This window comes from Scardinius erythrophthalmus, assembly GCF_964197995.2.
Source record: "Scardinius erythrophthalmus genome assembly, chromosome: 9".
NCBI lineage: Eukaryota > Metazoa > Chordata > Actinopteri > Cypriniformes > Leuciscidae > Scardinius > Scardinius erythrophthalmus.
This window is the reverse complement of record NC_138229.1, coordinates 31,767,150-31,786,286: the sequence shown is the minus strand read 5'-3', so window position 1 is coordinate 31,786,286 and position 19,137 is coordinate 31,767,150. Positions and strand designations below refer to the sequence as shown.

At 36.7% G+C, this 19,137-nt stretch overlaps 1 protein-coding gene across 3 annotated transcripts in view; it reads right to left on the bottom strand.

The window, feature by feature from the left end:
• egfra (epidermal growth factor receptor a (erythroblastic leukemia viral (v-erb-b) oncogene homolog, avian)) overlaps positions 1–9,184 on the bottom strand; it is a 75,332-nt gene extending 66,148 nt beyond the window's left edge. For all 3 annotated transcript variants that reach the window (XM_081375169.1, XM_081375170.1, XM_081375171.1), the window contains exon 1: positions 8,939–9,184. In XM_081375169.1, coding sequence (XP_081231295.1) covers positions 8,939–9,017 — 79 coding nt within the window. In that variant the 5' untranslated portion in view covers positions 9,018–9,184. The remainder of the gene's footprint in view (positions 1–8,938) is intronic.
• Positions 9,185–19,137: the final 9,953 nt, after the last annotated feature.

Genomic DNA, 19,137 nt, shown 5'->3' with positions numbered 1-19,137 from the left:
GTCAAATAATATGGACATGGACAAATAATAAAAATATGGACAAATAATAAATAATATATAATAAATAATAATAAATAATAAAAATATGGACAAATAATAAAATAATATAAAATAAATAAACTCTTTATAATGGTGTTTTTGAAATTGAAAACCTTAAGCAGCCTAATATTTGTTTTCTTAATTTTGTTAAAATATTATAAATATTTTAAAAATTCGTCTCTTAAAAAAAGTTGTCTCTTAAAATATCAGAGAAGTTTACCTTTTTAGGATAGTTAAATGTTGTGGTTTTTTTTTTAATTAAAAAATAATTAATCGTTTGTTTGGTAATAAATAAGTCCTATACACGTGAAACTCGAAAAATTAGAATATAGTGCAAAAGTTATTTCCGTAATTCAAATTAAAAGGTGAAACTAATATATTTAGTATATATAACTATATACAACATATGCATGATTATACTTTTAAGAGGGCCGACATTTCTGTATTTAAAATCCTCTTTCTTTTTTTTTTTTCTTTTTTTTGATTTCAGGTAATATTCTAATTTTCTGAGATTTTGAATTTGTGTGTAAACACACATATACACCATTTCTAAGAACTTGGCACTTGGCAATTAGTTTTAAACTAGATTCTGTTCCCTTTCCCTACCTTGGAATAAATAAAAGGAATTACATAGTGGTCTTTTCTATTGGTCAATTAAATGTGATGAGGAATGATGTGGGATTTGCAGAAACGGCAGCTTCTCACGTGAAGCCACACCCTACTGAGATGTCAAGAACGACAAGGAACGTTTATTTTTTCCAGCCTGGATTCCAAGGTCTCTTTCCACCACAGTGGCTCACTCAATAATGGAAATACTATAAACTCCATGACGTGCAGGTTCAATGTTTCCAAACATAGACTTCCCATGAGCTGGCAAACGTCACAGAATTAGCATGTGTGATAACATGCAGAGACGATAAGAGTCCATGTATGTGTGGTAAGAAAGAAAGAAAGAAAGAAAGAAAGAAAGAAAGAAAGAAAGAAAGAAAGAAAGAAAGAAAGAAAGAAAGAAAGAAAGAAAGAAAGAAAGAAAGAAAGAAAGAAAGAAAGAAAGAAAGAAAGAAAGAAAGAAAGAAAGAAAGAAAGAAAGAAAGAAAGAAAGAAAGAAAGAAAGAAAGAAAGAAAGAAAGAAAGAAAGAAAGAAAGAAAGAAAGAAAGAAAGAAAGAAAGAAAGACTGCCACAGGTAATCACAGCGTTTATCTCTAAATAGATTCTGGCCATTTCAAGCTCAGTCGCTGTCAACGCAATCAGCGCACAATCAAACTGTCAAAGCCGCCACACGACTGTGAACGACAAAAGAACTCAAAAACATGACACTTCTGTCACACAGCTCTTTCCTTTATAGCGGTCGTATGGAGAAACATTCAAAAACTGCTTGAAGAAAAACCTCATTGTTCTCTGCCAAAGAGAGAGAGTCACTCCAGCAAAATGAGGCACTGACTTCTTCGCCAGTTTTAGGAAACTGCTCAACAGTTTATCAAAGCAGGAGGTCTGCTTTTTTCCCGACAAACTCGTTTGACTTTCTCCGCAGCTCTTGAAACTCCAACCGCTTCAGCAGATGTGATTCTCGGAAAGGCCAATCACCGGGGAGAGGCATCAAGACCCAGAAACAACCAGCCTTCACATGCCGAAGGCCCCTTAGTAACGGACAGTTTTTTACAATCGCCCTCCCGGGAACTCAATATGGAGCCGTGAGTGGGCTCTGGTAACTCTTGAAAGAGCGTTCAGGACGGATGATGAAAACTTAGCAGAGGTGGAGGGGGAAGTTTGCAGATATTAAAGACAGGAAATTGATGCTGGGCATTAGGTTTTGCTGAGAGAAATCACAGCCGGCCGTCTGCAAAACCGATCACTGGGTCATGCAAAGCGTGTGCAAACAGTGTGGGAGCTCGGTGACAGATGAGGACAATCGGACAGCAAATCAGGATGGTGAAGAGATTGTGAGGTTTATTGCAACTCATTTTATAGTCTAAACAATAATGCGGAAATAGAATAAACATTATTGAGACAAAAAGTCATGGTGTCAGGCACGTGGAGTGAGTGACCTATCGGTAGATGGAGACTTCCAAAAATAAGCATTTATAGGCAGCAAGCAAAGCTCTTGCAACTGAATCGAGAAATCTGATTGTCGCTGAGAAAAAAAAAAACTGTACTTTCCTTTTGACACTATATTTATGTAGAGATGTATAATCATTTAAAAAGTAAAAATTATCCCATGGAATCTGTTTTTTTGGTGATTTAAAAACCTTAAAGGGATAGTTCACCCGAAACTGAAAATTGTCATCATTTACTCACTCTCATGTCGTTCCAAACTTGACTTCCGCCAATCTTCAGAACACAAATTAAGATATGTTTTAATGAAATCTGAGAGATTCATGTCCCTCCATTGACATGCTATCACTCTGACACTTCAAAAAGTTCATAAAGAGATCAGAAAACTAATCCATGTGAAAAAGTGCTGTTGTCTAGCCGTCTGAGATTGTTAGACAACGGGACTAATTGTTGCTAAGTGCTCATGATGAAAACTGTAAAATGAAAAGTTTAAACGTTTTCTCTTGTTCTTTTCTCAAAATTATGGAAATCATTTTTGAATTCGCCAAAACTCCAGTTAACTCAACCTTTGGTGTCGCTAGCGCCACCAACCTGTTGAACTACAGAAAGGCTGCGGGCTCAAAGCATTCCTTTGCAATGATTTTTTATTTGCTGAGAAATTGTTAGAGTCAGAGACAGAGAGAAAGAGCTGTTAAAGTCGCATGAGACCAGCAGTGCCAAACACTGTTCCCATGATGTCAATTAACGGGACCAAGATGTTCCAGCATGACAACGCGATGAAATGATGTCTGACGGGCGGTTTAACGCAACGGTCCTCCATCTTGGAACGTCCTGAGGCGGGGGAGGAGGGTAATGGGAAAGAAGAGCAGTATCACATCTCAAATTCATCTCACAATTAGGGGAAAAAACAGGGTTGATGTATTTCCCAAGATCACTGGCTAAACAATTCATGATCCCAACGGAGAACACTGATGGTCTCCAGCCATTAGTGGAAGAACTGAAAATGATGGCTTTTCAAGAAGGATATGTGACTGCGATAGAGGACAATCGGATTATCATGCATTTTTCATCGGCTACATGACAAATCAAAAAGACCATTTATCATAATAAGCTGAATTGGCAGACCTGAGGAACATGGTGTTATGTGCAATCTGTGTTTTGAACATTAGGCGAGTCTATAATTATGTAAATGGTCTTTTTCTTTGTTAAATTTTATAGGATCTCAGCATTGGCAAGGATTTCAGGGTGTTTTCCAGAGAAATCTGAATGGTTTGATGCCTGGGGCTGAGGCAAAACTGCCACAAGAGCGCAAAACAAATCCACGTTTGACCTTCATGTTTAACAGTTCCAGGAGACAAATCTGAATTTCAGTAAATGAGAGAGACCTGAGATGAACAAATGGAGAGTTAAACCTAGATAAACGTAAAAGAATTGATAACATGAAAATGAAAAAAAGAATTTACTCTCCCTCGTCATTTAAAACAGACTTCCTTCAGTGCAGGTTTTTTTTCCTGCATTGAAAATATTTTGGCAACAAATGAATATTTGCCCGGCCAAAGGCTTATTTGGGCCTTCTCCACACTAACACGTTTTGGTTTGAAAACGCATCTTAAACTCTCCGTTTTGAACTTTCATCCACATTGTTTTTGTCCACGAAGACGGAGCTCTCCCACGTGGATGCATTTACAAATGACGTTTCCGCGTTGCAGTGTTGACTGTGAAAATGTAGGTATTTGAAAACGATGACGTATATCGTACACAGATATACGGTTATACCGGCATTGTAGTGCTTGCTATATACTTTCATAGTGTTGCTAAAGAAAAATGCCCATTGTACAGTCTTCATATTGCATTCCTGCAAAGATGACTGAATATTTACTCACAATTGCTGCCCTTCAGGCAAAACATGATGACAATTGTGTTTTAGACCATGTGATTTTAAGTGCAACCATGGACGTAACAGTGAGGGGTGAGATATTTTGCTAAAGTGATTGTGCCAGAATGGGTAACACTTTAAAATAAGTTTAATTTGTTAACATTAGTTAATGTATAAACATGAACTAACCATGAGCAATAGATTTGATACTGTATTTGTTAATCTTTTTTAATGTTAGTTAATGTCTAGCCCAGAAATATACGTAGAGGCTACATTTGTAGAAGTACAGTAGGCCTATACTAAATGTCTGGTCTGAACAGAACACTTGAATAGGAGTATAACTATATGATTTTAAACGATGCAATGGACAAAAAGCATAAATGTATCAATACAAGAATAATGTTTGAAAGGATTAATCATAGAAATGACCTTAAAGAATAATCACACGCATATTTTTTCTCCTTTTTCTTATACACCACGTTTAACAAGATTTAATTTTTAATATGAATGAGTATGAATGAATAATTTCTTACGTTTTAGTTGCATTTGTTTGGTTCTTTGTTCATCCTCAAATTTTTATTTTTATTACTAAGAGGTTTTCACAAGAGTTTACTGTAAACTGCAAACATTAAACTAACTGGAAGTGTTCTGTTAACTCTGCTAAACTATAATTACTAAAGCCAAAACGAAATATATAAAAATTAATAGAAATGTGTTCACGAAATAAAAACTAAACTAAAACTAACAAATCCATTAATGAAACTAACTAAATCTAAACTGAAATTTATAGGAAATTTGAAAATGATGTTAAAATAAAACCTCATTTAAAAATGCAAAACTATTTGGACTTATTTTCTGATATTTTATGACACTTTTGCATCTTGTTTGAATTTCGAAAACTCCTCATTCATTATGAGTGAATGGAAAGAACGACCTCCTGTTGACGTCTACAAAAGAAAGAAAGCCATACAGGTTTGGAATGGCGTGAGGATGAGTAGATGATGGTAGACGTTTCATCTTTGAGTGAACTATCCCTTTAATGGACACTCTTGACGATCATGCTCTTATTCACTGATACTCTGGAAAGTTCCTGAGCACGCCTTACACAACATGCCAGCGACTGCATAAGGAAGGGTACAGCGCACGAGGACTGTTTTGTTTAGCTGTTTTGAAATATTTAGGAGATCTGTCTTTTGGCTCCCAAACACAAGCAAGTTGCAAATGATTAGATGAGGCCTGACTCAACGAGCTGACTCTTCGATGAAGACACACAGTCGGACCGTCTACATATAATCCGACACATTAAAAGTGTCAATCAAAAGATGCATGGCATGTTTTTGTGATTATATAAAACATTTATCCTGCAGACTTTTTAAATTCTGAATGTTTTTACAAGGAACTGAAAAAAGGACAGATCACACGAAAAAGAAATGAAAATGAAGTCACTTTTATATAGCGCTATTTTTTCACATTTTCAAAGCTTCACAGCTTCATATTAATAAACAGGAAAATGTTGTTCAAGTTGTTCAAGATAAAGCAGCGGAAGACAATTGTGTCATTGTTCTGCTTAATATAGTTCAGTGTCGTTTCATTACAGTTCAATAACTGTCAATGTTGCAAAGTTCATCAATTATGAAATTAGTTCAATTCAGCAATAATAGTGTCATTATTCAGCTCAACTCTGTTCAGAGTTGATTCAAATCGATTCAATAACAGTGCTGTGTTATGTTCAGACTTCAGGAATCAGATTTTTTCTCAAATCAGATCTTTTCAGGCAGACTGTCTACACTATAATTTGCAAGTGATCAAATAAGGTGTACGTGTCCAGATATAACCAATCTATCTGCATGGGTTGCTTTGGTACTGGCGTAGACATACACACATGTGGCGAGGCTTTCAAAAAGAAGACAGGAAAATTGAGATGCATCATCTTGCTCCTCAAATCCTGTTGAGTCGTGGTGCAAAACTAAAACTAAGACTGAAGTATACTCTGATGTAGCCACGGACGAGATCTTTGGACATACTGTTTGAATACCGTGTATGAATACTTTCGGCATTTCCTCACCAGTTTTGACGATATCATTGTGTGTATGTTAAGAGTGATGCAAAAACTATTTAAAATAAGATTTGAGCAGCCAGAGCATTCAGACTCAGACGCATCTGTAAAAATTGCATTGGAATCACATTTCAAACCACCTGAACAAACTAAAAATTGTTTTTCATGTGTTTTTTTGTTGTTGTTTTTTTGCTGTCCGGACCTTCAAAAACCCATCTGGATCTGGATTTTTGCTGGCAGTCTGAACATAGCCTAAGCAATTTTGAAGAATGTTTCAACTGTTTTTGTCCGAACAATGAAAATCATTGGGGTCCAATGTTGTTTTGGACCCCATTGACTTTCACTGTATGGAATAAAACACGTTTCACAATATCTTGCTTTGTGTTCCACAGAAAAAAGAAAATCATGCAGGTTTGCAACAACATAAGGGTGAATATGGTTTTCTGCAATTAAAATGCTTTAAGAAACTATATTATGGTGGAAAAAGAGGGTGAAATACTAATGTAACGTTTACCTTTGGACTGTTAAACAGAGAAGGATCACAAGAGATTTTATCTTAACTTCGTGAGAAAAGCAGTATTTTACTAAAAAGTATAATAAGACTTTGACTTTTCCAGACATACTGTACATGCAGACAAACCTCATTCCTACACCTTTACTACTAAAAAGCCCCAGAACCAGCAACTAAAGCTCGTCTCACACGTATTTGTATGCTTTAACTCTGAGTCACCTCTGAGCCGTCCGGATGAGAGTTTCAAGTGTCTGAAGAAGACCTGTGAGAACAACTCTCTCAGATGGACTAGATTAAATCTCAGTGCCTGTAGACAAAACCAATTAAAACATACAATGAGGGCAAGTTATTAGGGACTTTCTCATTTTGGAATAAATTGGGTCCAATGAAACTGGAATAAAACCCAAGAAACTTGAGTTTAAAGAATACGAGCTTATCCACTTTGATGTGACAAGCTTTGCTTTGCCCATCCCTTTTTCAGAAGAAATTAGGAGTTTGGTCTATACTATTGGGGATGTATGCTTCAAAGCTACTTTTATTTAGGTGGCAAAGTACAATAAAAAATCCAGCAATTGTACCCACATATGGCTCTACTGCACTGCATTGAGGTGACCACCTGAGAGGCATTGTTCTAGGTCACAATGAGGCTGGAGGGCATCCAGAGGTCAATGCCAAACTAAATGAAAGAGACTATAGGCTGCATGTGGTTGGACTGATGACCAAATGTGGGACATTTTACTGAAAATTCAAAAATAGCTCAACATGGTGCACCTTGGGATCAGGGCCAGTAAACGCATTTTTATCTGGTATTCAGATGGATAGTCTATGAAGACTAAACAGCTGTTTCGCTCTTAAATATAACTGATAGCTGCAGCATTTCTCTGACCTTGAGCGAGGCACAACAAGGAGCCCGAAGACATTATGGGACGTCACGACTGTCCTCATTGACACTATAATACCCGTCCTCTAAACCATATGGGGTCTGGAAAACTGGCAATCAGTGCATTTCACAATGATAATGAGTGACCATGTAAACTTGTTCAATAGACTCCCACTATATCAATTGCAAATGTAGTAGAAATCAAAAGGTACCCAATTCAAACAAACCAAAATCTGCATGAAAAGGTAACGTCACTGATGACTGTCAAAACAGAACTTATATTAAAGGGAGGAGATTCCTCTTTTGGCACCGTCACTGTAAACCTGAATGAGTCCTAATGAGGAAGCAGACTGTAATAAAGTGATTTGAGTCCCATCTGTCAGTATTGGCAGAGCCATGTGTTTACACACAGGACACCCCTGAGACCGTCTAAATAATATGCAGAGTGACATATAAACACACTTTAAACAAATCTAATAAATGTGACAAACTCTAACACTAACATCACAGATTAAATAAATGGCTTTAGTTAATTGGACTCGCATCAAAGAAAATGTGGTGGACCAGCACATTAGCACACATTTTAGATAACCTCATGAAGCTTTCATGTAATATGACGTCAAATATAATGTTTAATATGACTGAACTTACCTGACTGTATTTTGTTAAACCGACAAAAGTCATTTTCAGGGTTGGATCAGGTAGAAATCCTTCAGGTAACAACTACTCGCATTCAATTTAAAAAAGATAAAGTCAACACACTAAAATTAAAAACTAAATTCAAAATTCATAACCAATTCACTGGAGTTTTTCAACCACTTTGAATTTAATTTTAAAAAATCTAATTGAAACTTAAAAGATGAAAAAGAAATGATGTAGTAAATGCTGAGATCAACATTAACTAATATGAATAAATTAGTCATGTTAATGTAGTTAACTAATGTTAACAAACGTCATAACAGTCACCTTATGTAGCCTATGTTAATTTTTTTCATAAAAGTAATATTTTGACTTGAATAAAACCTGTCAATTTGCCACATGAAGCACATTTTAGATTATTATTATTACAGCTGTTTAATCTATAGTGAAGAAGTAGTTCAAGGCAATATCCTCTACTCTTCGCCTCAACTATATAAATCACGCCAGTTCACTAATGAACGCAAAGAAATCACAACCTTATTAAAAGTATGGGGTGGGGTTATAGAGCCTTAAAATTTGGGCTGATCCCTGTGTGAACTATAGACTCAACCTCAGGTTGCTCCAGAAGGAGTATTATTATCTGTAAGTGTCACGTTCAATAAAAACGTAATTTAAAAGACTAATCGAGTCCAAGAGTAAGTTCTCTGTGGGACAGTGAACACAAACTTCCACTGTTCCCACGCTGACTGACGGAGGTTCCTCTAAGCGCACGCACATCTCTGAAGGTATGTGCGACGATCCCATCTAGATCTACCGGAGAGCATTCAAAGATGAAGGTTTAATCTTACACAACAAGCCGTTTCATAATACTGAGTGTCTCCTACCTTTCTTTTCCGGCGTCGCACAGAGGCTCCCTGAGAGCAGAAAGGTAAAAATCAATCCGAGCTCAGTTGGTCCTGCCATTTCTTATGTTTCAAACCTCTCAGACTTCACTCCATAGTTTGAAGAGCTCTTCTTTCAGGGGGTTCTAAATGTCCAGAGATCTTGCCTTCTCGTCTTCTCGAGAAAACTCGCTCGACTTGGCTGTAAACTTTGACAGCTCCTCCTCCGCGTTCGCGAGCCTCGGCAGTGATAGAGTCGCGCGCTGCTGGACAGAGCCGCGCTCGCGCCCGGTGACGTCAGCAGCGGGGAGGATCGTGCGCGTGCAGTTCAGACGGTGTGCTTCAGGTAGAGGCGCTACTTATTGATCTGGGAGTTTGTGATCAGCATTCATATTCCGAATAAAAAATCTTTAACCCGTTGTTAATTAACCAGGAGGTCACGAATGAACACGGGAACACAATCTGTTTATGTAGCCTACCTGTGTGTGTTGTATCACTAAATGCTGTTGAGCTCACTGCACTGAATAACTTGTAAAAGTGCTGGGCAATGATTAATCGCGATTAATAGCATCCAAAATAAAAGTTTGTGTTTACCTTATATTTGTGTGTGTACTGTGTATTATTATTTTGTTTTTATAACAAAATTATAAACGCAACACTTTTGGTTTTGCCCCCATTTTTTATGAGCTGAACTCAAAGATCTAAGACTTTTTCTATGTACACAAAAGGTCTATTTCTCTGAAATATTGTTCACAAATCTGTCTAAATCTGTGTTAGTGAGCACTTCTCCCTTGCCGAGAAAATCCATCCACCTCACAGGTGTGGCATATCAAGATGCTGATTAGACAGCATGATTACTGCACAGGTGTGCCTTAGGCTGGCCACAATAAAAGGCCGCTCTAAAATGTGCAGTTTTATCACACAGCACAATGTCCACTAGAGCTGCATGTTGCCCGTGAATTGAATGTTCATTTCTCTACCATAAGCCGTCTCCAAAGGCGTTTCAGAGAATTTGGCAGTACATCCAACTGGCCTCACAACCGCAGACCACGTGTAACCACACCAGCCCAGGACCTCCACATGCATGTCTAATCAGCATCTTGATATGCCACACCTGTGAGGTGGATGGATTATCTCGGCAAAGGAGAAGTGCTCACTAACACAGATTTAGACAGATTTGTGAACAATATGTGAGAGAAAAAGGCATTTTGTGTACATAGAAAAAGTCTTAGATCTTTGAGTTCAGCTCATGAAAAATGGGGGCAAAAACAAAGGTGTTGCATTTATAATTTTGTTTAGTGTATAAATACACACATGTATATATTTGCGAAATATTTAAGGTAGCTATATTTATACATAATTTAAATAATATATAAATATAAAGATTTTATATAGGCTATTAATAACACTTTTTAAAAATATATACATTCATGTGTGTGTTTATATATATACAAAATAATTATACACAGTACACACACATATATTATGTAAACACAAACTTTTTATTTTGGATGTGATTAATCGTTGCCCAGCACTAAAAATTATATAAATTTACTGTGGTAATCAGATTTACTTGTTCAAAATATATAAATATATAATTCTAGTTTAGTTTACTAATATGGTTTAGTTAAAGGGATAGTGCACCCAAAAATGAAAAGGATCCCATAATTTACTCACCCTCAAACCATACTATGTGTGTATGACTTTCTTCTTTCTTTCTTTCTTTCTTTCCTTGGACCTGCTGTAGTTTAAGCTAACACCTGGTATTACAAGAACTTTTGCAGTTTCTAGTCACCTCATGGTACAGTGATCATGTATGATATTGATTTCACCCCTGTTTATTGATTTCCACATTTTGAAACACTCTCAGCCCCCCCCCCCCCATCCCCCCCTCATCTCAATTGTTTCTCAATTGTTTTGCAATGATAAAATAAAATAAAAATATTCCAGTATGCCTATGTGTCCCAGTTTCGAAAGGATTGCAACAAATTCACAGATTTGCCAAGATACTGTAATCAAGTCTGATTTGCCAAGTTTGTAATCAAAAGTTAGGGATTTAATAGGAACTCCAACATTTCTTGTCCAGGACCAAATTATCTGAGCTGTTCTATCCATATTAATTTTATTGTTCTATAGTCTTACTGTGTATGTTAACACTTTATAATTTATTTATATTCTAAAGGAATATTGTAGACACGTCAGAGTTGATTTGTAAATTTACAAATTTACAAAAATAATAATAACTAAGAATTTTCCTAATCGATGAAAAAGTATCATGTTTCTTTGTAAATAAGCACACTTTTACAACATTCATTCGAGACTATTTACACAAAAGGATGACAGAAAACAGGAATTTGAAAGTAATGATAAACAGGTTGTAGCAGAGATGGTGTAATCTTCAAATTGTCCTTTGACATGATTGCTCAGGCCTCTTTATCTGTCCGGAAACCTCCCTTTTCTGTTCTGAATCGTCTATTGAATCCTTTGAGAAATGAGCGTATAGACATGGCTGCATTCATTTGAGTTGCCACAGTATCCAGACAGTGGTTGGAGATGGAAAGCATCCAGGAAGTTTGTGTTGCCAAAGGTCACCAAAGATCAACTGACCACAAAGAATCATGTGTTTCCCACTCAAACTGCAGTCTTTCTTGAGTAAACTGACCTTTTACATCTATTTATTGAATTATGTCTAAAGTTATTTTAAAAATTCCACCCGCTTAGTTTTAAAGTCTTCTCATTTGTAAAATAAAATAAAATATTAATCCTTACAAACAAATCAATTTCAGATTTAATTGTGTACATGGGGGCCTGTTCACTGTTCAAACGGTTCCATTTACACTTGGCCATAAAAATGTGTCTCCGCAAAACGTATATTAATCCGATCTTCAATTCCCGCGCTATATGCAAATTTAAAGTCCACGTCAACGAAAGCAGCAGATATGCACTGTAATTTATTAATCATCAGCTAATTTCAAGATCAAAGACCGCAAAAGGAGAGGATTACAATTTACATATGTGGTTTCAACAACCAGATGCATTTACAACTCCAGTTTCGTCTGGAATGTGTGTCCCAGACCACTTCAATAGGCCTAGATAAAGCTGTAAATTGTTTGCTTTACTTCCTTTCAATGGGATAGTGATTGACGATACTCACTAGTCGCATCATGTGTTTTCTCTCAGATTTCTATTTGATTGTGAAAAGACCAGTTATAAATGCTCTATGAAACGTTTTTGAGACAGACTTAAATCCGATCGATCAAACCACTTCAGGAGATGGTCTGGGACGCATTTCAAACAAAACTGGACAAGTGTTAATACATCTGGATGTTGAAACCACATATGTAAATTTTACTCCTCCCAAAATGTAAAAAAAATAAACGTGTGAAAGCGTGTTATAGGCTATATAGTCTCAGCCTCAGGCGTCACGCTAACGGACTGATGGCCGAACGTCTGATGCATAAGTCATACTTAACTGGAGACACTTTAGGATTTTTGAAGTCGTCATCTGGTTGGTTGAATTATACCGGATGTCCGGGACTTGCACAACGTTCTTGAATTCTTGCTGAGTCTTCAGCAAGCCAACACGCAAACTGCTGCAGCTGAAACTGAAAGTCACAGCCGCTCAAAACTCAATCATCTTCATTAAAATTAGTTAGACTAAATGATCTTACTGGTGCTGATGCTGCTCTCTCTCTCCTATTGTGGTTTTTGATCTTGAAATTAGCTGATAAAATTCAATGCAGTGCATTTCGCTGCTTTCGTTGATGTGGATGTAGTAAATTTGCATATAGCGTGGGAATTGAAGTTTGAAGTTATATCCGTTTTGGAAATGTTTTAACAAAACAGATAGATATCCGATCAGTAAAAACGAATGAAGTTAAAACAACAAGCAAAAAAAAACTGCAAGCTTTTGCGTTATTTCAACGCTATCTCACAGCCAGTTCGTACATATTTTAAGAGTTGGCTAATTTGTCCGACCTCACTCGTACAAATTCGTACGATTTGTCTAAACCCCAGTGACGGGTAGGGGCGGGGTCAGGGGCAAGTCATTTGTATGAATTCATACGAATTGGGCAACTTGTAAAATACGAACGATTGAGCAAAAATCGTACAAATTCGTACGATTTTTGCTCAATCTTATGTATTTTACATATCTCGTAAAATGCGTATGAATTGCTGTGAGATCGGGTTGGTTATTTAAATGCTAAACTTCTCTTTTAGAGTGCAATGTCATGTGTGAGACATGCTACAAAAGACGTAGACAAAAAAAGAGCGCAATGGTCGAACACGTCCATCTAGCACGTATTTACCTATAAAAACAATGAAAAAGTAGCGCAGTAGAGTGACAAAAAAAACGACCTTTAACGCATTGTAATTCAGCAGCTGTATGAAGTATGACTCTTACATTTTAAATAGAGCATAAAACATCAATGCATCTGAATAGATTTTATGAGCTGTGTTAATACTGAATTTGGTTTGTTCTGTTCACGTCACATATTTTGCATAAACAACACTACCTGGGAAACAACCATGGCTGACATTTATTCATAAGAGTTTCAAAGTGGTCATTTCAGCAAATTGAGAAGGCCACAAATCTTAATAATGTCCCTATAGCTAGACTGAATGGGGACAGATGTGAAAGACCTCATATGTCTCCGGTCATTTTTATGAGCTAATATTGCATTATAGTAAGCTAATGCCTCGTTAAGTGGTTTTCACGCAGGATATGAGGGGTGTGGTTGAGTTTTGACTGATTATGGATGACAACGACAGGTCATTAAAATAAAAAAGAGCCCCATTATTACCAACAGGTGGGCTGGGGATGGATCGAGGTCTATATTCTGAGTTAGCAAGAGTGTAATGATAGCCACCAACCTGTCGCTGGAAAGTTCCAGTGTTTCTGTCAACCAACCCAGTCAATGGGAAAACTGTAAACATCACGAGAAGATAGGGTTAAGAATCAAGACAGGAACAGTCTGTCCTCAATGGAAAGTTGTATGAGTGCTATCTAGTGTCTAGAGATTACAAAGTCTCATTCTAATGTGTAATATGTAAAGTTTTAAAAAGAATGATGGGTAGATTTGACTAGAAAAGGATAATCAAAACCACTCCAATGCAAACAATGAAAATGTCTAGAGATGTGAAAAATCAGTTCTCTTGAAATGCTGCTTGTCCAAAAACGTTATACTGGAGTGGACAGGACCTTACTGTTATATAATGCAGCAGTGCAGTATCTACAAGACAATCAAATAGACCATATACTCATCGTATATAGAGGTGAACCAGACTGTATGGAGAAGAGCAACTTTAAAGGAGAACTTGGTAGCTTTTTTAACTTAATAAAACTGTCTAGAAATCATTTGGATGGTTAAACAACCTGTTCTGGTGATATTGGTGACTTTCCCCACTCCCCCCAGCGTTCCCAGGCGGAAAACCAACCTTGCAACTTGTTCACTACCGTCCCGGCAAGATAGAAATTGGAAGTCTCGTGAGAAGCGAGAACTAGAACGAGAACGAGCGCGAAACACAAATTGCTTTATGGCAATTCGACATAAACACACACGCATGTATGATGTATTACCAGATTACCCACCTCGGTAGACAAAGCTCCACACGATACAGTTGGCTTGCTCCGATCAAAACAAACGCACATAAGCAGCGGTAGAGAGGGGGAGGAGGCCGCCGCAAGTGAGTTTTTTACGACTGTGTTGTGAAATATACGCCCCCCCACAGCTGTAGGGGGAGCTCGTGGGGAAAACATGCGACAACAAAAGGGAAAATCAGCGAAGAAGTGACTAGAGTTCGCTAGAGTTGCCGAGTTCTCCTTTAAAGTCCCCTTGTAGTGAATCAGGTTTGATGTTGTTTATATGTCTATGTGGTGTTTTTAATAAGATTTAAGACAAACCTTGTGTAAATTCATTAGTCAACATCATTGCTGTATATGTTCTCCTTAAAACTGCAGTGAACCAAAGAGTCTTAAAAACGCGGTTTGAAATCGCTAGTGATTCTGTCGTCACAAACTACCTTGTAACCAATCAGGTCAACATGTGATTGTCAACAAGTGGATCTCTGAGCTGGTGTGAGTGAGTGGAGGCGGGGCTAATTTGCATATTCATAGAACCGCGTATACTAAATGAGGCAAGGGTGTAGAGCAGGGTTCCTCAAACTCGGTCCTGGAGGGCCGCTGTCCTGCAGAGTTTAGCTCCAACCCTGATCAAACTCACTTGAGCAAGCTAATCAATGTCTTCAGGATCACTAGAAACTCACAGCTAGGTGTATTTGATCAGGGTTGGAGCTGAACTGTACAGGACAGTGGCCCTCCAGGACCGAGTTTGAGGAACCCTGGTGTCGAGTTACATTCACGCCATTTAAAGGCATTAAGATTTTTTTTTTTGTCAAGGAAAAAACATTTAAATATGTCATTTTGGTTATCAAATATGAGTTTTAAGGGATTAAATTATTGACTACAGGGGGATTTTAACATTTTGAGTACATATGGGTGCATATATAATAAGACAGAATTTTTAGTTTGCAGCAAATGTTCTGCAGAAGAGGCAACTTGATTGAACTGGAGATTTCTGCTAGAGCATTTAAACATCTTTGACATTCAGTTGTGCAACTTCAGTGATGAAACATACACATGAGTGGCACGTGACGCTTCTGATTCTCATCCAAAATGAGCTTAAATGAAAACAATCGTCACAAATTACAGTGCGATATGATGTCTGCTATATGCTGCTGCCAATACCTGGATGAACAACAGACTGAACTGTTAGAGAATTTGTTTTTGCCTAATAATTAATGCTCAAATAAAGTCAAATATTTATAGTTCTCTGTAATCACATCATCAGAGGACTGTGTTTCATTATAGAGAGTCAAACAGATATTGCAAAAGCAAATTTAATTAGAGACATATGTGCGTTCCTCTCGAACTGAAAAGATTAAAATAGTAAAAGCTTGTTTTAATCCCTCATGTACAGAATGATTAACTCCAGAAGAGACCCTCCACATGACACACCACATGACCCTTGTATACACTCCCAAAAATATGCCTAAATATAAGATTTATGTATTTGAATTGCATATAAAATTTCCAAGAAATAGACAAGAACTCAATGCGACTTAAAAACTGTCTGAGGTGTGTAGACAAAAAAAATAAAAAAATAAAAAAATCCAAGGGAAATGATAAAAAAAAGTCTGCACACTCTATCAATGAGGAATATTTTTTTTTAATCTAAGATTTCCAATAAAATAAAAGTTTAAATTTAAAGTTTCAAATTTCCATCCATTTGGATTACACAGTTTTGACATAAACAAATGAATAAACTTAATGTGATGCATATTTGTCAGTCATAAATGAAACAGGTAAGATTTCTGTAATAATACTATAATAACACTGTAATAGTACTAATGAACCAAATGTGTTTTAGGGGCAGTTTACACAAGCAGTTTTCAACTAAAAACGTATAACTTTTTATGTTTTGGCCGTGCATTTACACGACAACTGCGTTTTGGGGCGCCTGAAAACGCAAATAAACAAGTTTCAAGTTTTTGAAAACGATACTGTTATCGTCTCTGTGTAAACTACAGAAAAACGGGTTTGTGAAAACGGTGACGTCATGCGCATGTGTATTACGTGTTCAGTCTGTAGGTGCGTAGTGTATCTTTACAATGTGACATCGCCAACTACTGGCCTGGGTCCAGAATACAGCGTTAATTGTTTTCGCTGATCCGAGTGAACGGGATCGTTTAGACAAAAATGACGCCTGTACGCGAAAAACGCAAATGAAAATGTTAATCATTGTCATGTAAACATAGGCCTACCCTTAAATACTCAATAGCACTCAATTTTTATCATCAATAAATCCAATTTGTTTCAATCTCATATATTTGAACTAACTGAATACGGCTTGTTCCACAGCTAGCCAGATTTCAACCGTCAATTACCATTCAACCATGATTATATAAATCAAATCAAATAGATGCAAATAATTAATAATAAACTGTCATGATTTTTTGAGTATTGAAATGCATCAAATTAAGATTATTAGTTTATGTTAAAACCATTATTTGCAATTTAAATACATAAATCATTTAAACTTCCTCACTGCTATCCATGCACACGTACACATCACAATTGCCTGAAGCATCTACATCTATTTATTTATTTTTTATTATTATATAATGTGAATCTGTCTATGTCATATTGTTATACTAGGCTATGTCCCTATGCCCTTAATGTCCTCTTGCACTGTTTCCGTTTGCACGGTTTGCCCGGTTTGCCCTGAATGTTTATATGTATATGTTTAATGTATATCTTTAGAGTATATGTTTAAATGTTTAGTACGATTACCTCTTTTTAAATAGGCTGTGTGTCACGACTTGGGGAAGTACAAAAGGTGCGAGGACTCAAGTGCGGAAGAGTGGTTATTTATTAATAAAGAAAGAACAAACACAAAACAAAACCCACGAGGGGGAAAAACATAACTAGTAAACACAATACCAAACAAAACCAGAACATGAAACTAACTGCAGGGTCACGGGGAAACAAGAAACATTTGACAACGAACCAACACAGACAGCAAACAAGAGGGGACTTAAAAAGGGAATAAATCAAGAGGGAACAGGTGGAACAAATAATCAATAATTAGATAACAAGATGGGAGGGGCTAGACAATAGACACGAGCACATGGCCCAAAATAACAAAACACCCATGTGCAGCACAAGACAGGACAGGCATGTGACACTGTGTGTATTTATATATGTTTATGTAACAGTATTATTGTGAGGTACAACAATAAAACTTACTTGACTTGAATGGAGGGGAAGATGGACTGGCACTTATACAAAATGTTGGACATAAGGTGATTTACACATTTGCACAGCACAATGCACTTATGTACCCCAATTCACACACACATGCGTGCGCGCACACACACACACACACACACACACACACACACACACACACACACACACACACACACACACACACACACACACACACACACACACACACACACAGTCAGCAGGGGTCATGACTGAATTCAAGGATGCCATCTGGGTGCACAGAAATTAATCACAGCCCCATTCTGTTGACATTATTTTAATCTTTAATCATTTTCACTGCACATCTTAAGGTGTAAAGCGTTTTTTGAGATGGTTTGTGCTTTATCAGACAAGGAAGCAATTAAGTTGTTTATAGATGCAGAAGAGCGAATATGTGATTCTACAGGAGGGTCTTGATGGTATTTTCTTTTCCCTCTTTGATCTCGGATGAGGACATGCAGCTGGATGGTGAAGGAGCTTCTCAAATCACTGAGGAAAAAGGCTTGGACAGGCAGATGAACAATAGACAACACTGTAATGAGGTCAGCTAGAGGGTTGTTTAAGGATCTGATTCTTTTCTTTTTCTTTAAGAATCGTGCTCATGATGGCATTTATTGTAGGCTGCTACACTACACATGGGCTACTGCAAAAGACTAATAAAACTGAATAAAAAATACTCAATAAAACAATTTTTTTTTCACTTAAGTTCATTGCACTCACTAGAAATCCATTGCATTAAGCAGAGCGTTATGATTTTATTTGCATATGATTGATAATAAATTGTTATTGTTCAATGTTCTGTTATGTTGAGATTAAAGCATCAACTAAAGCATGCTGTTTTATTTGAAAATTAATAACTATTCACATGGAAGAGCAGTGATCTTTGCTTTACCACATTCAGTTGTTGTGTTAATTCAATTGAGTTTGACTTCGAATGAATTTGAACAGAGTTTATAGTTATTTAATATTAGGAAATACAGTTTTTCTTTTCACAAACTCAAATTAAATATGTTCACAGTACATAAATATTGGTATTGAAACTTAATTGGTTTGAGGCAATCAAATCAAACGAGTTTACACTGAGTTGTCATGTGAGAAACAAAACTTTAAATCTCCAAAATGTCTTTTTTTTTTTTTTTTTTTTTTAAGCAACCCTCTTAAATGTAATATTCAAATGTTAATGTATATTTTACTTGACCATAAATGCTTGTTAGTGTCACGGCAGCATATAGTTGCCAAAAAGAGATGCCTGATGCTGAATGATCAATATAACAAGAAACTTTAATAAACACAGAGAGTGATAAAACGCATAAACCATAACCTTTAACGACGAACAGGAAACTGAGGGCTTAAATACACTGAGAATGATAAT